We start from the raw sequence: 21,319 nt of genomic DNA on the forward strand, positions 1-21,319 counted from the left end.
CCGCCTGCTGTCGCTCCGGCTGAAGTACTGGTGGGCCCGTCCGTTGTCAATCGGACTGACGTACTGGTGGGCCCGCCCGCTGTCGCTCCGACTGAAGTACCAGGTGCGCCTGCAGCCCACTGGCTTAGTTGTGGAAATGAAGAGCGTTTGGTGAGCATATGAGGTCTGGGGTCATGATATCTCTTCGTCGTCGGCAATCGTTTGATTCATTTTGTTTGTGTCGTGATGTGGCAACGCTTCACAGTTGTTAGCAACCGTTTAATGGTTTGTGATGAGCATCTAGCTTAATTGACCCCAAATGAACGACAGCCTGATCGTCTTATGTATCAGCTGTGTCGCAACCTTGGATAAGATGGAAAGTGGAAAGTGTTCGTAAATGACTAATGATCTGACCATCCGACCTATGAAAACGAAACGTGGGGAGCATGCCTTTGTCCATGCCTTCTCTTCCCACCAGATGGCTGGCCCCGGTCTTTGATACCGTGTTTTTGTATTGCCTCCGTTTCCTCTGAGCAGCAAGGCTAACGAGCCGACACGTTAATGATTTGTATAGCAGCTATTACCCGCTAACAATAGACTATCAGCGTGATAAGTGCCTGAATTAGTTACTTTAAGATTTCTGTCTCTTTTGAACTTCCTAATATTGAGCGATGAGCAATGCTGAAAACTGCATTGGCGGTGTTCCACAGCGCGTGACAAGTCAGGATACGTATGATCTTACGCCTTCCTATTCTTTCAGTGGGAATTCGAATGTTCTGATGGAATGTTGGTCAGTGATTGTCACCAGCCAGCTAATTGGCTAACCCGTGCTTCATGCTGATGCCATTCTAAAATGTCATTAAGCAGGTCACCCACCGCCAAGCGGCATGAAATTCCCTCACTGAAGCAATATTTACGGGAATAAAAGTGTACTTTTGTTGACATAGTTTGACGTATCTTCCGTCATGCCAACATACATGCGATGCAGGCTGATCAGCGCTATTTTCTGTGGTTTGTTCCGTCGTCGTATTATGCTTGGCTCTTGAAATAAGTGGGTGGGATCTACACATACAAAGCTCGACTTGCATGACCTGATTTGATACTTTACATACACCACCCACTCACACGCTGACATTTGCTTCAATATATATGTGATATGATATATGTAAAAAGATATCTGTAATACGATAACAATGAAAATATTCCTATCATACAACGGCTGTAATAACGTATCTGTTGTAAGATTCATATCATGAGATATCCGTGAACAGATATCAGTATACGGTATCTGTAGCCATGCGTAACGAGGTAACTAATAAGATATATCGACCGTAAGGCAGCGCGTCTGGGGCCACATAATATCGTGCTCCTAGCTGCCACAGCAGACACAGTTAGGAAGGGAGGCAAGGGACCATTCGTATTATGAATTCGGCCTAGTTTCACCCATCGAAGACAGATTGAGCTCATGTTAAATAACACAATCTAGTGCTGGTTAAGCTAAAACAGCAGCGAAAGCAGTAGAACATCCAACACAGCTTTCCGCTTTTGTTCTAGCATGCACACGTTTTAATGCAGCAGGTAGCCACCTGCTGCCCCTGCGGGGTCCCTTCGAGCCGCCAAGAGAAGGCAAGTGTCCGGCAGGCAAGTGATAACTGCCAGTCGCTCAAAGCATCGATCTTTCAGCTTTTGACGGCCTAGTAAAAATGTTAACTCATCCTTGAACACAACTATACAAACAATGGTTTTGTGTGCTTTTTGTCCATCTATGACATTAAGCTCTTGTTTATGTGCGCATTAGTGTAAACAGCAGAAGTTTTGACCGTGCAGCTGACATGACAAACCAAGTACGATGACGGGCGATCTCATGCCAGCTAAAATGTTCAAATGAGATCACATTGTTAAAAGTGAACGCCGCATCACGTTAGCATAATTTGTGGCCTTTTCAGGCATGAATTGATTTGATGTCACTTGATGTATTACCACATTGAAATTAAACTAAGTACATTTTATGGCTTACTTTGTGACGCCGAGCAAATCAGCTTTTGTAAGGTGTTTTATGCGGGGCTCTATAAGAACTACTGCATCAGTAAGATGTACTGGCACTCGCGCTTGAAACAACTGTGTTTTTCATGACATCTGGCGTCATTGATAATGCAAATGAAATAAGTTAGCTGTTTTCAGGATGGAAAGACCAGAGCTATTCATCAACGTTGGGATTGCGTTGGGCAGAGCTGCGTTGGATGTTATCAGGAGATCCTTGGACTGTGTACTAGAGCACTTCACGGCTCAGACCAATCTACGGATTTGGGATCCATCCACGATCCAGATTGGACCGGATCCGAAGTTTCCATGAAAACATGGATTGGGACCGGACTTGATTTCCAAATTTGCCAGTTCACACGGATTGAACGGATTTAAAACCAATCCAATGCGAATTATCATTAGACACTCTTGGACACGTTCAATGATCAATGAGCTAAAATATTCAATGACGTCAACTCAGATAAGGACTTATAGACCAATAAATCACCGTGGTTTTAATTCCAAGCAATGTACAAATAGGCTACATAGTGCCCAACTCAGCCACATATTCTACAGACGGATTTTCTGATGAACAGATCAGATTGGCAAATTGATATGAATGCCACTGATATATGCTGTTATGAAAAAAATTAGAACTCTGTTCCATCCCAATGTCACCAGAATGTCTGATTATCCAATAACCTACCTTATCACAACATAGCTATCATTTCTCCTGAACTTGTCGCTTCTGTGCCTCTGTGAACCTGGTTCACGGCTGGCTCTATTTTGGCACCTGGTTCATGGCTGGCTCTATTTTGGCGCCTGGTTCGTGGCTGGCCTTATGTTGGCGCCGGCCGCTACTTGCTCAGTCTTCCGCGGCAACATTTGTGCCTTGAAACAAAAGGTGAGCTTTCCTTCTTCACTACAGCTCCCCACTATAGTGTGCTACATAACTTTGTAAAGATCGAATCTACGATAAGTGCTCAGGGTAGGGTGCTATTGGCTGGCTCTCGCATAGGCGCAGGGGCGACAGCAGTTCTCGTAAGTCAGGGGGGGGGGGCGATAACTATTCAGGTCACTTGCTTCCAGTTAAGGCCTTTGAGGTGAAGGCTTAATTTTAAGAAAGTTAGGGACTCATCCCCTCTCTAGCACCCGCGCCCCTAGGTAGGCGTTTTGACTGCCCGCGCCGATTGAACTTGAACGGTTTTGCTAAATATAAGCTGGCAAAAGCACGTGCCCATGCTTATCATTCAAGACTACCTGATTGGGTCGTGGATATATGCATTAACCAGTAATAATTCGCTTGTTTCTAGTAAAAAATAGTTCAATACTCAGGCCGCATGTCTCCAGCAGTCCGCGCCCGCAAGTTTTCACTCTTTACGACGATTACATCTTAATCACTTGGCATATGCACTTGTAATTAGACCAACATCATACTCCCCTTGGCGCTATATGCATCTGGTGTCCTGGCTACCAAATACCTTCACCTACCCCCAACAGTTCGTCCTTTATTGGTACTAAGGCAGACTGATATCCTGGCCGGCCATCTCGTTCTGGACAGGATTTTCAAGTTCCACGCCGATTTCATTGTAATGGTAGGCCGTATAAGCTTGCAAAGTACATCATCATATCCGTCATTAAAACGTGCGCGATCGGCTTGCTGATCATATGCACCAAACGCTAACAATGCATTTATTATCTTTACGAGGATTTCCTATGTCCCGGCTGTCCCGCGCGTCGCGCTCCACGGCTAGCGACCGCGTCGCATGAAGTCTCGGTACCAGTGACGTCATCGCCTTGTACAAGGCTCATTAAAACCCGACTGATGACAAATCGCATGCACGGCATCCCCCTGCTTATTCAATAGGCGCGCTTAGCGATTGTGCACTGCGTGCAGCGGAAACCATCGAGTGGCATCCGGAGGTATGTTGGACCTAACCTTGAGTCTGAAAATGTTACGTAATGTGCTTATGTCTTGAGGTTATTGAAAGCAGAAGCCATTTTGGCAAGTGCTCCGTGAGGGTAGCGGTGAAATATTGTTAGAGTAGTTGTGAGATTATAAGATATGAGGAGCCTTGTTTGCTCTGATCTTCATGTAAAATGACATTTCCAACAGGCGACAAGGCGTCTGAGGTATATCAGCGCCTATAATCGGCGTATGGCAACTTCTTGTACATTTTTTAATAAAAACCAATAAATAACTAATTTTTAGAACGCTCAGATGAATCAAATTTGCTGTTTAGATTCTTCAAAGTACTTGATGTGCAAGTAGCCTGGCGCGGATTTATTTCGTGCACTTTCTGGTAAGCCGGACTGAACCGGTTTACATTGAGAAATCTGGGAAAGTGGATTGGCATGTGGATTGGATCTGGACTTGCCGGGCCGGACTGGACCGGATCCTGAAAATTCGATCCCTGAAGTGCTCTTCTGTGCACTGAAGGAAACAATGACCAACTATCGGACGACAACGCGCCTATGCCCTCTGCCACCCAAACTGCGGGCTGAGAACTGAGCCTGAAACACACATGCCAGGTTTGTATCCGCCAAGCCAACTGTCGACAGGCTGTTGACCGGTGAACGAAAAGCAGATGTGGATTCAATGTGAATCAAGAGTCACCTCGACTCGCGTCTAATGCTCTTGGTTTAGACCAGGTCGATGGTGTGACTAGGCTTGGGCCTTCAACTTTCTCACTATCACTGTGAGGAATAGGTGGATGTCGTGATGGTGAGCCTGCATTTCTCCTGGTTGATCCCGCGCCACTGAGCTTTTCCCGCGTGCTTGCTTAATGCGCGGGCAGGCACTACGCAAAGCTCCATGTGCCCCGCATCGGTCCGCTCACGGTGTCGTATGCCCCGCGACCTGACCGACCTAGCTGAGTCACGGCAACCGGCGCCGAACACCTGAGCGAGTCGCTGACGGTGTCGTACGGCCCGCAACCTGACCGACCTGGCTGAGTCACTGCAACCAGCGCCGAACGCCTGAGCGAGCTGTCTTGTGCCGCGTGACCTGACCGACCTGGCCGAGCCACGGCACCCGCCACCCGGCACCTGAGCGAACCGCTGACCGTGTTTTGTGCCCGGTGACCTGACCGACCTGGCTGAGTCAAGGCAACCAGCGCCAAACACCTGAGCGAGCTGTCTTGTGCCGCGTGACCTGACCGACCTGGCCGAGCCACGGCACCCGCCACCCGGCACCTGAGCGAACCGCTGCCCGTGGCCATAGCCAATGTACGCCCCTCTGCAGGCCTCACAAGAGAGGCCCCCGGCGCCCAAGCAGCCTGAGCGGGGCTGCGCCGCAGCGATCTTCCTTTATTTCGAAGAGAGTTTGCTGGCGTTGTGTGACCGACCGCTGCGTTTGCATCCTGCCAATAAGCTCATGGCTTCGTACATGTATGTATCGATACTTTGTGCGTTGCACATACAATGCGTGGTCCGCACATTACCCCGCTGGCGGCACAGTGCCCAAGGCAGGGCCCACACAATGCCCGCGAAACCCGTCTGCGTCAGGTTAAATAAGCCCACGCGTCAACAAAACAAACGAGAGATACAGGTGAAGACTGATGGTGGGATCGTTTCCCAAACATGTAACAACTGCCGGCCGACCGCCGGTACCAATCGGGCATCTCCGGCCGAGCCGTGGCCTTGCCCCAGCGGGGGGTTACGCCGAGCCGTGGTCCCCAGCGGGGGGTCACGCCGAGCCGTGGCCTTGACCTCGGTGGTCGGTGAAGCGGAACGCTGCTCCAGAGTCCGGCGGTAGGGGACCGCACCCTTTCCTAGTGGCCGCTGAAGGTGTCGAACGCCTTCTGCAGCCGCTCCAGCGCGTCGATGGTGTCCAGCCCGGCCACGGGCAGGCCGCGGCGCTCGTTGTCCGCCAGGACGCCCAGCGAGGCGATTATTGAGAACGCCACGTAGCTGACCGCCAGCAGGATGACCATCTTCAGGCCGATGTCTGCCAAGCCGTCTGCGGGTGACGGGAGGTGGGGTCGGTCGGCGTCAGCGTGCTCATGGACGGATGTCATGCTGACGCGTACAGGCTTCAGCGTTGACGCACGAGAACGGGCTGCTGGCCGCAGTCGTGCTGGCGTCACAAAACCCGATGCTGATTCGGACGCATTGATGTCGTGGGATCCATAACAGTCTAGGGATGTGTGCCTTGTTTTGTCGTTCTCACTGCTGGGTTAGATACTTAAGTCCGCCGCCACTGACCACTCACGCCTGACAGGTGTTAACAGTTGTTGAAATCACCAATATTACCTTTGAAGAAGTTGTCGACGGCAGAGACGCGATCAGCTGTATACCTGTGGAAGCACACGAGATTATTACAGGTGTTACACTGAGTTGCGTACAACTGGTGCATGTACCTACTTTTTCATGCAAAAGGTTTGTCCACGTAATCAAAAGAAATTGCAGAATTTAGCTCACTTCTTATAGATATATGTTCAATGGAAAAAAGACGCAGCCTTATGAGGCACCAGCCGAAACTGAATAAAGGCGTTGGCATGAACATAAGCATATTCTTTCGTCCAATAGCTGAGTTGGTTAAAGCAGCTGCTCTCCAATCCATCCATCCGTGATAGGGTGGGTTCGAATCGCTTCAGGCGCTCGCCAATTTCACTTGACTAGGCCGGCCTGCGGCCGATGGAGCGGCCACATGTCAAGTCAGCTGACACCAGAGAGCAGGACAGACCGTGCCGAGCGTAGCTGCACGCAAGACAGACCGTGCTGAGCGTAGCTGCACGCAGGACAGACCGTGCTGAGCGTAGCTGCACGTATTACCTTCTCCACCATATTCTGCCGTTGACCTAAAATGTAATGATCGGATGGTAGAAGTCAGGGCTTGCGCAACAAGCCCTGCATAGGGCGGGCTCTGTTCCCAGAAATTCATCCATCCGAAGGGCTCAGACCCAGTTTTAAGCGTGATATGCAGAGCAGGAGCAGTGAAAAAACGACAACGATCAAACGCAAAGACGTCAACGCTGATTCTGAAGTATGTAGTCAAAATCCCCGTTTTGTTTCATCAATGGTGCAGATTTGTCTAGCGCCCACTGTTGTGTCCCTTTTTACAGGACATTTTGTCTTGTTTCACAAGCTGATAGGCATGGTCAAAACTTTGGTACTATGCTGGATTCCAAGCCATGTGGGGATAGCGGGAGACGAGCTTGCCGACGTCGGCGCAAAGCGGGCCCCTCATGTGCCTTGCGCACGTTGTTTGCGGTCCTAGCTAGGAATTTCTATTCATCCATCACAGCTTATCTGAAAAGAAAATTGCAACGCGTCTGAGACACCGAAAGCAACAAGCTAAGAATGATAAAGCCACTGTTGGGCCTTTGGCCGTCTAGCTCGTGAGCGGCTAAGTGGGAAGTGGTCGCTCTGTGCCGGCTGTAAATTGGCCATTCTTACGCGATAAATGGATGTCTGTTATGTGGCGGCGGGAGACTTCAATGCCCTGAATGCCATGCGCCGTTGACAGTTTATCATGCGTTTTACCCCTGTCCACATTTCAAGGACGAACGACTGCGTCATTTTGGGTGGCAAGCGTCATGTTTGACTTATCGCGACATGTTGGGAGGCGACACTTCTTTGTTAGATTCAGGCCAGTTGTTTGCAGTTCTAAGATGCATCAAATTTTCAGCTGTATTTGTCCTCGCTAGTTAACAAATAGCACAGCCCGAAACAGCCGTTATGGGCGTAATAAGACCTTTGATATCGACGCGCCCCCAAATCCCACGTGACCTTGATCATCACAATGTTTCTGGCTGGCATGTGGGGCTCCCACCTGAGACCCCCACGCATTCCGTGTCTATTCTGAGGAACGCAGCAGTGGATCGTTTCATGCGAGCCGGATTATGAACACTACGCACGGCTTGCGATTGGGATGAAGAGGCTATGGCAGAGGCTCGCGGGTGGGGTAACGTATTTCAAAGCTTTTCTTGTTCGTCATGAATTTATTTATTAGCTATTTGACTCACTTGTGTGAATTTGTTACATGAATGCCATTTTGCGCGAATGGGGGTCAGGTACGCGTCCAGTGTTGCTCGCCTAGGTAGCACTGCGCGTCTCTGTGACCCCACAGCACCGCAGAGCTGCGCGGCTGTTTGGCACGCCACCTAGAAACATACACGTCATTCTTGATCCCAACGTAACCGACTGCCTCCGCCTGTCTCCGGTCGCCGGCAGCCGGCGACTACTCACGGATACTGGTGGTACCGACTGGGGTAGTAGGCGGGCTGCTTGTACGGCGTCGCGTGGTGGCCGTAGGTGCTGGCGTCCGCTTCGGCCGTCGGGACCACCACGACCACCAACAGGAGGGCGACAGTCGCCTGCTTCCACATGTCTGCTGGCGTCCAAGAACAGCGCGCATGTTACCCGGAGGACAAGGCAATGCAGGTCTTCTGCCGGGCCAGATATCGTTGCTGTGAAGATACATTCTGTTGCCGACGCCATTGTTTACATGGTTAGCCGTCATTTATTGCGTCGACCAATAGGAAAACAGACACTCAATATCAAATATTATCTAGACACCATTTCTATTGGAAATCTTCTTTGCATAAGCCACGTCTGAGCCTTATGGTCGTAGGTGACAGCTAACGGACCCATCAGTGACCATATTCATTCGTATGCTAATCGTCATTTGCATTCAAAAGCCACGAGAGCAGCCTCTCTCAGAAGTGGACGCTCCTCTAAAGTCTGTCGGTCCGTACAACTCGCTGGAGGGTGACGGCATCCAGGACCATTACGGGCGCAGACAAATCAACACTGAGTAACACCAGGCAGAAGCAAATTGGGCTCTGCCTGCACATCCATGGGGAAGCATCCAAGCACCAAGTAAACGGTCACAGAAGTTGTCGGTTCGATAAACAGCTTTCTAGGGTCGTGAATTGTCGCTCCCGTGGAAGCCAGTCATTAGACGCAGGCACTGGACTGTATCTTAAGTAATTTTCTAAAAGTCATTAGCATGATTGAAAATTAGCATGTTGTTCCATGAAACAACGCCTAAGGTGCCCGCCTGACAGCGGAGCAGCCTGTCTTACCTTATCGTAAGGCTGGTGAAGAAGGAATGAAGATTCTGGCCACTCGGGCTCCCAGGAGCACGCAAACACCGCAACCCTTCCTGTGACGTTACAGCCGCAGGCTGTGGGTCGGCCTGGAAGGGCTACTCCCCACTTCCAGAGTGTTGACGACCCCGGCTCTGGTTCCTGTTTGTCCTCCGGCGCCGGCGGAAGGTGAGGATCCCCCACAGGGTGCGATGGTCTGATTGGGTGAAGTGGCGCGCGGCCGCCATTAATGACCCCTTTGAGGTCGCCGTTTGCTTTGAGGGCCTGGAATTGTGTCACTGAGAGAATGGAAGAGAGAGAGAGAGAGAGAGAGAGAGAGAGAGAGAGAGAGAGAGAGAGAGAGAGGGAGAGAGAGAGAGAGAGAGAGAGAGAGAGAGAGAGAGAGAGGGAGAGGGAGAAAGAGCGGAGGGAGGGAGATAGGAAGGTTGAGATGGCCTTTTTTATTGACTAAAATAGCGGAGTTATTTGAACTTATTCTCCATGACTTGTCAGATCTACAGATCGGCTTGGAACTACTAGCATGGATTGAGGCATGTTAAGGGGGCAAATTCGGACGCTCGCTATGCTGTGCACGTAGATTAGATGACAGATACGGCAGACGCATTTGTTTACCCATTACGCGCATTCATACGTTCATGTGTTGTGTTCATTATACAGCAAGTTGTGCACCAGCCTTCACTGAAGACGTGGGCCGTGATTATGGATGGAGTCGGTGTCAAACTGGTGTACAACTTACCGACTCTGCTCACGCCGCAAAGTCACCAATGCAAGTGTTGAAATATGCTGTCTAATGATCAATCCATATTCTTGCACTAGTGGCAGCATGCATATGTGGTTCGAGGGCATGGCTCCAAGGAGCATGCTATAGCAAATTGGCTCCTGAAATGTGTCTTAGCCAGATCCGCTAATCGTTGATCACCCAAACTATGTTTCAGCACTTGCATTCAACTTCATGCAACGAACATTCAACGAACATCCAGCGAATATATTAAGTAGTGGTAAGCCACCAGGCTACTGGCCAGGCAGGCGGCAGAATTGAGGCTTTCTCCGAAAGCAGACCACTCTTTTGGTGGCAGACGGCATGCATCCCGCACAAAAGATGAAGCACAGCAAATCAACACGACGCCGCATCCTGCACCGCACACAGTGACGGTTCGGGCCGAGGAACACGTGCCTTTTCTGCCAGCACGGATCCTGGACGTCCCTATACTGAAAAGTACTTTTTTGAGTCGCCGCTAGTAAGCAAACCGCCATCTTGAGCCGGTGGCGTCACTGTAGAGGTGGTATAAGACGAGACCTACTCCCATCAGCAACAGTGTCGTGATAATCAGGTACGGTGTGATGCGCACCTGATCTGAAAACAAAAGGCGACGCGCACTGTAGACAAAGCGTTAAGCTGTTGATAGCGCTTGTTCCACACAACCAGTTTGGACGCTTCCTTAATCTGATCGGTTACTTGATGTCGAGGTTCATTCACGTCAGGTGCGCTCGTCCTGCCATGAAATGGTTCAAGAGCCAAGGACGGGATTGTTACGCTGAGGAGCCAAAACCTAGTCCAGGGAACTAAAGAGTATTCGACTCCGTATACAAAGACGCTAATCTACCTACGTTTCCTCCAGTCATATTTCTCATTTATTCCCCGGATTCAGCGAAATTTATTTTGAGGATGGGGTAAACTGCCGCCCCCCCCCCGTCCCCCCGCCCTTGCTGGAGACGCCTGTAAACGGCTAACACACCCACCGCTGGGGGGTCCACCGCGGAGACGCGTCGACTGTTGGGCTGCAGACCTCCGCCTGAAGGAATCGGCTTGTTAGCGCTCTACTCTTAAAACCCGTTCCATGACAGCGGGCGTGACCCCGCAGCCTGCCAGGAGGGGGGGGGGGGGCGTACAGCGGGCGCAACCCCCGCAGTCTGCCAAGGGCGCGCACAGCGGGCGTGAATCCGCGGTCTGCCAGGGCCGCGCATAGCGGGCGTGACACCCACGGTCTGCCAGGGCCGCGCACAGCGGGCGTGACCCCGCAGTCTGCCAGGGGCACACACAGCGGGCGTGACACACACAGTCTGCCAGGGACGCGCACAGCGGGCGTGACTACGCAGTCTGCCAGGGGAGCGCACAGCGGGCGTGACCCCCGCAGTCTGCCAGGGGTCACGCCAGACGATGTGCCGGCATCTGGTGGGGAATCGCCAGGTCATGGGTGACCCGTTGAAGGTAGAACATCCATCTTTGAAAGGCCGTTATTTGCCGAAAATTTTGCGATGAATGAAAAGTTTGCGGTCATCGCAAAATTTCCGGCAAATAGTGGCCTTTCAAAGATGGATGATCTATCTTGAACCGGATATCCATGCCCTGCCGATTTTCCACCAGATGTCGGCGCATCCATCCAGCCAGCCTGGCGGATGGGTGCGACCCTGGCAGGCTGCGGGGGTCACGCCCGCTGTCATGGAAAAGGTTCAAAGAATCGAGCGCTAGTAACCCGATTCAGTTTCAGATTTAGGTTTAACCAATGCGGTTTTCAAGCGGATTGATTAAATATCTTGGTTTAGAGTCATGCCACGCAGTGCTTGTGTGAAACCTTACCGAGATCTGAGCGTGCAATGGCAGTTTTGCTGTAGGGCAATGTTCGGCACGAGCAGCCCGCCCTCTGACCTCATGTCACTTTGAATGGCCGCTGCCATCGATCGTGGGCCAGTTCAGTCCGGGCAAACAGCGAGGGCCAGAGCTGCTTGTACCCACCCAACCCTCCACAGCGCCAAAGCAGCTTGAACCGATCACCGATAACGCCACGGGTGAGTTGGGAGACAAGTGCTTTGACCGATAGAGCTACGGGATGCGCGTCTGGCATGCTACTTTGACAAATGTCTTTAAAGTGAATTAATGTCCGTCTGTCTGTCTCAAATGTCATTAAATACCTTCATGTTGGCTTAGGAACTGTGATCAACATGGAGCTATGATTACCATATGGTTATGGTATCACCTATGACAACCAGCTTTTAGCTCACAGACATGTTGATAGCATATGCCCTTTAATAAGGTATACAGATGCTTGGACTCCGTGGACTTCAAATGAAATCCATTGAGCACTATTTCATTCGGGAAATCAATGCGGCATATATGCTTTCCATGTATCAAGAGCAATAACGACGCGTAGAACAGCCTCCCGGAAAGACTCGAATGGGTCCACGGATGCGATGAGCAGTGCTGACCGGCTACATATCATGGACAGTGCTGACCGTCTACATATCATGAGCAGTGCTGACCGACTACATATGATGAGCAATGCTCACCGACCACATAGCATGAGCAATGTCCACCGGCCACATATGACGAGTAGTGCTCACCGGCCACATATCATGAGCAGTGGTGACCGACTAGATATCAAGAGCAATGCTCACTGGCCACATATGACCCGACATCTTATGCGATATATGCATAATAAGATGGAGCGAACAGTCTGCCTTTCGGAAGTAAGAGATAAGATTACTGAAAAACTGCCCGATGCCTTCAAATACACTTGCGGAATGTCTGAAGCCCACCTGACAAGCGTAGGAATAGGCGGCCCGGCGCTAGATGATTCGCTGCTGCGCACTTCAGGCGTGTAGCCTTCCGCGATGTCGCGCCGCTCCCTTCCGAGCCCAACAGCAGGCGAAAACCCCGCGCCGGAAATGGCGATAATAACAGCACTACCTGCAAGTAGCAGAAGTAGGCAGTGGAGAAGCCATGCCACTGCCAAGGGGAGGCCCGCCGAAGACATGAGATATCTGGCCCTATAAGGCACCGCGTGCGGCTGCTACATTCTAAACCTTGCTAAGAAGTAAAACAATCTTTCAGAATTTGGCCACTTTATTCTCAAAAATGCATTGTGCAAATGCAAACGCAAAAGACGCAAATGCAATGCATATGTGGCCGGTGAGCACTACTCATCACATGTGGCCGGTGAGCACTACTCATATGTGGCCGGAGAGCACTGCTTGTTACATGTGGCCGGTGATGTGATGTGGTGTGATGTGATGTGACCATCACATCACCACGGATGTAGTGAGCACTGCTCATCGCATCTGTAGACCATTCGAGCCTTTCCGGAAGGCTGTTCTACGCGTTGTATTGCTCTTGATCCATGGGAAGCATATACGCCGTATTGATTCTCCGAATGAAACAGTGCTCAATAGATTTCATTTGAAGTCCACTCAGTCCGAGTATCTGTATACCTTATTAAAGGGCATGTGCTATCAACATATCTGTGAGCTATAGGCTTGTTATTTTAGGTAATACCATAATCATATGGTAATCATAGCTCCATGTTGATCATAGTTCCTAAGCCAACACGAAGGTATTTAATGACATTTGAGACAGACAGACGGACACTAATTCACTTTAAAAGCATCTGTCAAAGTAACATGCCAGTCGCCCACCTCGTAGCTCTAGCGGTCAAAGCACTTGTCTCCCAACTCACCCCTTGGCGTTATGGGTGGTCGGTTCAAGCTGCCTTTGCTTTGACGCTCTGGAGGGTTGGCTGGATCCAAGCAGCTTTGGCCCTCGCTGTGTGCCTCGACTGAACTGGCCCACGATCGATGGCAGCGGCCATTTAAAAGTGACATGAGGTCAGAGGGCGGGCTGACCGTGTCGAACATTGCTATACAGCAAAGCTGCCATTGCATGTTCAGATCTCGGCAAGGTTTCACACAAGCACTGCGTGGCATGAACTCCAAACCAAGATATTCAATCAATCCGCTTGAAAACCACATACGTTTGCATGTTACAATATCACGAAAGCCGGATATTCAAGTGCAGCGGGTGAACCGTTTGCACGACCACTTCCAAAGACGCCGGACCTCATTCCCCGAGGTTTGATGTCCTCTGCATTGGCATGACATGCTGCCTTTTCTGACGTCACTCTCCCGGCGACGTACGTGGTGTCTTGCTGGTAATTTACCCATCAGAATAATTGGTGTTCTGTCGGTCTTGTTACTTGGGATCAGAGGGGCACTCGCACGCTGTTCTTCCGAACAGTATAGTACCACACGGCACACCCGAGGGCGAACCTAGGTTGCGCACCATAAAACAGCAATAACGTGCCGTGCTTCAACCATTTGCAAAAGTACGCGCACAATAAACTGCATCGCATTGTAACCAACCGGATGAATCAAATCTGCACCGCATGCAAGTTATTGCACCGTGAAGAGTGCTCTGATGGAGAGTGTAGTCGGTCATCTGCCGCCGGCCGGTACTTTGGAGAGTGCTCTGATGGAGAGTGTAGTCGGCCATCTGCCGCCGGCCGGTACCTTGGAGAGTGCTCTGATGGAGAGTGTAGTCGGCCATCTGCCGCCGGCCGGCACCTTGACGCGTCCTCCGAGGGTGCAGACGCTGACAGGCTTGCGTCAGCTCGGCTCCTCGCCGCGATGGGGCGGCGTCCGCGACCCTGCCACCGCCGTCGTGGAGGCGCACGACTGCAGACTCGTGGGGAGGGAGGGGCTCAAGGACTGCAGGCTCCGCCGCCCACGGTGGCCTAGTCGAACGGCTTCCGCTGACCATGCCGACCCCGCGCCGAGCTAACGATAAACATCCGGGCCGGGTTGGTTTCCCTGTGCAGGCACCACTGGCTGGGCGTGACCGAGAGCCGTCTGGTGGACGGTCGTCCCCTGCCATCGCCGTGAGGTACCCCCGTCCACTGGGGTGCGCCACGCCACGGCTACGCTCTTGTAGGGCGGCTGGTCTTTTCCATGCTTCAATCGGCATCAGCTGCGTGCTTCTTCGAGGTGGCCAAACCAGATACAGGTGCTATTTTTTGGCATTTTATTTCTGCATCAGAAGCTCTTAGCAGGCTCCAATGTCAGCTGTGTGTGCCATAATGCTCCATAACAACAAATCCGACTAAATAAACATGTCCGCCTATCAGAGGTTTCAACCCTCCAGTGCGCAATACAATTGTGCGGAATGTTCTCAACGGTCGTATCGCACGTGTTTGTCCCGTAACAGCAGCGTCCTTTTAATAACAACAACAATAACAATATCACGGTGACATAGGGATACTACAAGTCCTCTTCCTTTCTTGTACTGTGTCTTGCCTCATCCAGTTGCCGTAGGTGAATCACTGAGACCATGAGTCCTCAAAGTCCCTGGTGAGCTGGTCCATCCAGACCGAGTGGCTGATCTCCCAGCTGTCCGCCTCCAGACCTCGTCCGGACGAGTTCAGCGTGGTGGTGAGCGCCCATCCGATCGCGGCAAAGCCGATCGCCGCCAAAATGAGCAATGAGAAAAACAGGAACGGAGCAGCCGCTGCAAACAACGGCTCTTGTCAGCAACGAGAACAACAGTAACGGAGCAGCCGCTGCAAACAACGGGCTCTTGTCAGCAATGAGAACGACGGGAACAGAGCACCCGCTGCAAACAACGGGATCTTGTCAGCAATTAGAACCACCGTGCGGGTGTCATACGGCAGTGTGGGCAATTCGTAATCGTTGCTCCCCCCCCCCCCCCACGCCCCAACCCGTTGCAGCTGATGAGGCCGGAGCACAGCCGGTGAGGTGGGGACCGGCCCTGCACCTCCAATGACGCAGTGGTACAATGGTGTGGTACAGAGTCCCCTAGGTCACAAAAGCTCACCGTGTGGAACAGATACCATGACACACATTCTTGGATCAGAGAGGTCACAGCTTGACACAACGTGTTGCACGTTAATTCTTGGCAAAGGAATCTGTTTGGTGTGCATCAGTTTTCAGTTATTCGCGTCGGGTGTCTGCCGTGGTGGGCGTGAACTACTATGTACTATGTTGCTACTATGTTCAGCTAATATGTTCACTGTTCAGACATCTGTAGCGGAGGCGTGGAGAGCCACAGAGTTCTTACCAAGGCTGCCAGCATCCGTTCTGTCGGAGATGGGCCGGAAGTATTTCTCGACCAGACTGAAACAAAGGCAGGGCTCGTCGTATATCTGCATATGATATATCGCATGTGGACTCACGCAGTGACGACAAATAATGCAATCTGTGAGCTGAGCGTCAGGTGCACAAACCACACCTAAGCAGTGTCCGCCCCGTCGCCGTGCATATGACGAAGAGACGCAGTTACGTCAGCATGTCTTCGCAACGATAAATGAGTTGGTTCCTTACAATTTTGGATATTAAATCAGCTTCTCAAAATCACCTCAATCAAGCACATCTAGGCACCTCACCGAACCTGTTTAAATCGCGCTATGAGAACTTATCAGCTGGTCGCTGGGCGCTCAGCTTCTCAGCTGCCACATTAGCCATGCACTAGCCTCTTCCACATGTGAATGGAATGGCCATTTTCTGCTAGCTAGTTTCTGCTGTAGTCAATTTCTGCTAGCGCATGTCAGTCGGCGGCGAAAGGTGCCGTCTGCATGGGATATCGACCTCAAGGCGGGGGTCTGCTTCAATGGAGGATTTCAACTACCGAAGCGGTTTCGGCATGCATCCATAAATATTGGCAGCATGGACGGCCGGACATGGGCAGAAAAACCGAACCTGCAGTCAGGATTGTGCTGTTATTCGCAGGTTCAAGTTCGCGTGTTCAAACCGATTGCGAAGTCACTCTACGGAGTTCCACCGGAGCAGATGTGAGCACTTCTTGGACGGTCGCAGTCACTGCTTCATTGCCCATTTGGGCTTCTGATTGGGCTCACTCTCCATGAGCTAGGACCGTTGTCGGCTGATTGTGGTGGAACAGAGATCTGTAAAGCCAGCCGCAATGCATTCGTCCTTGGCTGAACACGGCCAGTGCTCATGCATGACACTCCTCAGTCTCACCCGCTGACGATGCTTCCGCCGGGCCTGGTCTGACTAGGGTAGCTAGGGCCGTTGCTCGGGTAGCTAGGGCCACTGCTCTGGTAGCTGGGTCCGCTACTGGAGTAGAAGCGGTCGTCTCTGTGCTGGTCGGCCGCCGACAGGACAGCCAGGGAGACGAGAAGAAGACAGGCCGCAGTTGCCATCTGAAAGCAACGGCATAACCCTGGCATCAGGTGTGCGCCTTTACAACAGGAGCAACCAGAGCTGCTCTTTTGTCGTACAGACAAGGGTCGGCATGGTATTGGTGCTTGGTAATTCGGACGAAGAAATTAAGGTGCAAACTGACAGTATACAGCATTTTGCAGCGTGTTGAGGCATAATTTCAAATTCTTCAATGAAAACCCCTTTTGGTAAGCAGGAGGCGTGTGGAATTTCTGGCATGGCGAATTACAGCATCATATTTCCAATATCCATTCGATTCTACATATCTACTTCGATGTTTTGACGCTTCGAGGGTGCTTGATGATGTTTTGATTTTTGACATTCACTCTCATAATATTGACACTTGTAAAACTTTGATGGGGACTGTTTCCGCTCCCCCCCCCCCCCCCCCCCCCCTCCTCCCTCCCCTGAATACACCGCTGCACGTTTATGCGAGCGCATGATTTGGCACCAAAAATACGGAAACAAAATATTGCAATGTCACAGATCAAATAGGCAACAGTATTGCAAAAGCCCGAGTCGTACTACACAGTGCTACGTGGAAAACCTATTCCAGAAACGAAGACCAAAGTCACGGTCTTTTTTGAAGCAAGTTCTTAAAAAATCCTTTTATTTTTTCATGGTTGTCTTCCAAAAACAGCAGTCGTTGTGGTACTGAAAAGACATATTCCAAAAGAGAGAAACTCCATCTGAACGAGGAGAGCGCACAGGCGCATATGAGCGTGGCCTTGTTGGGCGAACTGGTCCCGGAACTGGCACCAGGAACGTAGACAAGAGTTGAGTGACGAAGGTGACCGGAGTTCTGCTTTGGATGCAGTGCCATGCTTTTCATTATCTTCTGGTTGAGTTGCTTTCATGAAACAAAGCACCAATGTTCCCATTAGCACCATTAGCTCAGATCCCTGCCCTGCTTACACTGAGTGGCACACATACTTCGCCAGCGCAGGTCATACCTTTCAGCGAACAGGATTTTCGATTGTCCCCACAATACGCACTGTTTCCACAGGACTCTGAACGTCTAACGCAGATCTTGTGATGCTGTTGTCTTCCTGGCGTTCCGACGGTTTCTGCGGCAAAGAGTGTCGTCCTCAGCTTTTGTAGCACGCCTGAGACAAGGCACCTGGTTCTCTTCGCGCTTCGACATGGTCTTGGCCAACGTGGGAAGAGCGTTTTTTGCCGCATCCTCCATCATCCTCTCCGCTCCCATGTGTCGGCGGGCGCCCCGTGCCGGTTTCTACTTGCTTCCAATGTCGGTCGATCCTGTTCGACGCGACTCATTTGCGGCTCACCAAGCGACCCCGTCGCCTGTCCAGGTGTCACACTGACACTTTCCCCATAACAAGCCAGAAGCGACGATTGGACAGACACGTCAGGAGAGCACAGCGCAGCTGGGACCGCACGCGTTGTCGGCTGGGTGCCTTACGCACCCGAAGCACCGCCGAGAAGACGGCCCTCCTCCTCCTCACGCTCAGGAGGACCGAACCGCGCGAAAATACACCTCTGCACCAGGCTGACTTGGTTCTCAGCCTTTGGACGCTTCAGTTGCAGGAGCTGTAGTGGGTTGGGAGCATTTCAGAGACAGGCTATACGCTGTAGGCCTATCGGTAAGTATTGAAGGGCAACCGACTGGCCTTTGTGGGTAAAGAATGTAATCGGGCGTGAAATGATGCCTTTTTGGTCATCCGCGACGCCTTCAGCGGTCTACCTGGAGTTGAACTTATACGACTGGGCTGCAATCTAACTTTACATGTAGGAAACATGAAACAAAGCTAGGTGAGAAGCAATGCGTCAAGCAATTACAACAATCGAAACTGTGTCTGTGCTCTTGTCGAAAGGTTCATCTGCACCGGAGTCACATTTGTTGGTCATGTCAAAAGTCCTGGCGGCTGGGACGTGGGTCTCAGCGCGCGAGTGGCTGGCGCATCGGGTTCCAGGCCACTGGGCACGTCGGTAGCGCTCAATCCAAAGATGTCCTGTTACGGAAAAAGGCGAGAAGAGCATTCTCGTGGGCGGCTGCGCCGCGGCACGACTGTAACTGACTCCTAGCAAACCCAATAGCTCATCTACTGGTCCAATAATAGGGTTATGAAAAGAGCTCTTGCTCGAGTTTTTACATCTATATTATTTCCTCCGGCTTGCTATCAGTTTGTATACCTTTCATGACGTGACGACATGCATGAGAACGCCATTTTGACACATTTTTCCATATGACGCTATTTTGTATTGTGTGAATTGCTGTGTTGTCTCATATTAAACCTTTGGTCGGTATGTAACAAATGCAGGGTATCAATTAGCTTAAAACACGTATCTTTCCTGCTTTTGCAACTGGTATGTGGAAAATATTTACTTTAAAATCTAGAAACACCGACCAGAGATTCAACAGGGCTTGTCTCTTCATGGCTTGGGGCTGCAAGGGCGGTCGGGGGTAAAGTCCGTGTAACTAGCCAGGCTTAGAAAAGTTGGTCGATTATTTTGCATCTCCGGCGTTGCGGCTGTTCCATCATAAAGTGACCTTGTTCAGCGTTTAGTCGAACACCTAGTGTCGCTGCTGTCCACGGAAACAGCTCATGCGACCTTAGGTAGCATTTGTGGTAGCTTACACACTATCGCATTCCATAGCATTTGATCGCTCAACTGTTATAGGCATACTCACGCACGGCATATCACATAGTCTCAATGAAGCTGGACCTAGCGACCATGTAGGATGATTTCGTAGAAAAGAGAGCAATACTTAATAAATTGCTACATTACTCCGCACTGTGGCATTATCAATATCTATCCCACCGCTATTTAATTGTTATGATCTGGTGCAGTCCCTTTCGGCTCAGATAGTCCTAATCTGCATGCCAGATTTATTTTTCTGAGTTCTAGGTGCTGTAATTACTATATTGCAATAGCCATGTTGGCCTCATGTAGCAACTGTCTTGTTCACCGCAAGTGTCAGTTACTCCCCTAAACGCACGGGAGTGCGTGGATTCCTGGGATATTGTCTTCGTACAATACGAAAGAAGAAATAGGTGCTCAGGAAAAAAACGAGCAAAGCTGTCGATCTGCTCCGCGTTGTTTTAGAGAAGCCAGCGAGAAGCCCTTGGGGATGAACCTGTCCCTGACTGGAATTGGGTTGAAGGGAGTGTTCCACATTTGTAAAGGTTTTGAACTGAAAGAGGCCATCGTTAAGATCATTCGGTGCAGTTCACAACATACTCTTCTTATTACCAAATGCTTCTAGTTTCTGACCGAGAAGTTCCCACAAAAATGTGCAGACCTTTTCGGGGAGACTATTTCATGGCCATTCACACATCCATGACATCATAATGATGTCATTCAAATTCTGCTATTTCGTTAGCCATGCGGTAATCAAGGCCAAAAATACAATTGGCGAGTTGTTCATATCTGGATATCGTGAGCATGATTTCCAGATATAATGACCGTCAAGTGGCTCTTAAATGTTGTGGGGGAGGTGCGATGACCTAATCAAATAGTGGCGTATTGAGGAACATCTTTGCTAAACAGAAAAAGTGTGTTGTCTAGGGCACTTCTTTGCTTAAAAAGTATGCCAGTGGTTATAACTGAACACATTTTATCATATATGATGCCCACTTCATTATCTCCAAATGTGGAACATCCACTTAAAAACGAATTCAGCAGGGTTAAGGGAGCATGATTCACTTTCATATAAATTTGTGTCGAACCCGGTTTCGACATTTCACGTTTTATTTTCCGAGGGCCGCGTTTAATCACAGGTACCGGCTGGACAGTATCGTTTTTGGCGCCATTGTTTTGCTGAAACTTCCAGGAGTATACACAGTAGCATGTGTCAGGGTCAATGATCTTAGGTCAAGAGAGTCGCACCCACGATCTAAGGCTTCACCAAAGTTTAAACTGGTGTTGCAGGATTTTGAAGATCAGATACGATCACCAATACATTCCCTACCATACGCCATCATACTCGTATTCACCTCACACCCGTCAGCTGGCCTCATTATGACCCGCCGAGCAGGTGCATGTTGACCACACCAAAATTCCCACAAAACCTTTACGTTTTGATCAAAGCTGTAATTTCCCGTTCAACGGATACAAAATGAGACGAAATTCAACACCAGAAGCCATAATAATACACTCTAGGTTGTAAGTGGTCTCACTATGTCTCAAATGCCCTCTGTAGCTTCTTTATTCGTCAGGTCTGGCCATTGGGGTTTTATTAAGCACTCAACTGCTGACGTTGTGGCTCCGCCTGCCTCGCACCATGGCAGAGAGTGCGTCATTCTCGATTTTTGAGAACCATTCTACTGAACATT

At 50.5% G+C, this 21,319-nt stretch overlaps 1 protein-coding gene and 1 long non-coding RNA gene across 3 annotated transcripts; both read right to left on the reverse strand.

Annotated features, from left to right (window-relative positions):
- Nucleotides 1-5,374: 5,374 nt before the first annotated feature.
- LOC119101244 (uncharacterized) lies at nucleotides 5,375-9,187 on the reverse strand. 2 transcript variants are annotated; one of them, XM_037224547.1, is made up of 4 exons: nucleotides 9,033-9,187; nucleotides 8,194-8,335; nucleotides 6,256-6,299; nucleotides 5,375-5,962 (listed from the first exon to the last, which is right to left on the reverse strand). In XM_037224547.1, exons 2-4 carry the CDS (start codon nucleotides 8,331-8,333, stop codon nucleotides 5,775-5,777), a joined length of 372 nt encoding a protein of 123 aa, XP_037080442.1. In that variant the 5' UTR covers nucleotides 8,334-8,335; nucleotides 9,033-9,187; the 3' UTR covers nucleotides 5,375-5,774. The 2 variants fall into 2 exon arrangements, with proteins under 2 accessions (XP_037080442.1, XP_037080441.1); XM_037224546.1 differs by having other exon boundaries at nucleotides 8,194-8,338.
- Nucleotides 9,188-10,147: 960 nt separating this feature from the next.
- LOC119101245 (uncharacterized) lies at nucleotides 10,148-14,485 on the reverse strand. Its single transcript, XR_005094521.1, has 3 exons — nucleotides 14,283-14,485; nucleotides 10,797-10,849; nucleotides 10,148-10,410 (listed from the first exon to the last, which is right to left on the reverse strand). It is a non-coding gene; the product is annotated as an uncharacterized LOC119101245 (long non-coding RNA).
- Nucleotides 14,486-21,319: the final 6,834 nt, after the last annotated feature.

The sequence above is a fragment of the Pollicipes pollicipes genome, unplaced genomic scaffold, assembly GCF_011947565.3.
Source record: "Pollicipes pollicipes isolate AB1234 unplaced genomic scaffold, Ppol_2.1 Scaffold_4881;HRSCAF=5763_pilon_pilon_pilon, whole genome shotgun sequence".
NCBI classification, from domain to species: Eukaryota; Metazoa; Arthropoda; class Thecostraca; order Pollicipedomorpha; family Pollicipedidae; genus Pollicipes; species Pollicipes pollicipes.

Excerpts from the sequence above, each read along its gene's own strand:
- LOC119101244 (XM_037224547.1), bottom strand. The coding sequence starts at position 8,333 with ATGTGGAAGCAGGCGACTGTCGCCCTCCTGTTGGTGGTCGTGGTGGTC. Across the intron at positions 6,300-8,193 it reads AGTCGGTACCACCAGTATCC|GTATACAGCTGATCGCGTCT; the intron begins GTGAGTAGTCGC and ends GTGCTTCCACAG. Across the intron at positions 5,963-6,255 it reads CGTCGACAACTTCTTCAAAG|ACGGCTTGGCAGACATCGGC; the intron begins GTAATATTGGTG and ends CGTCACCCGCAG.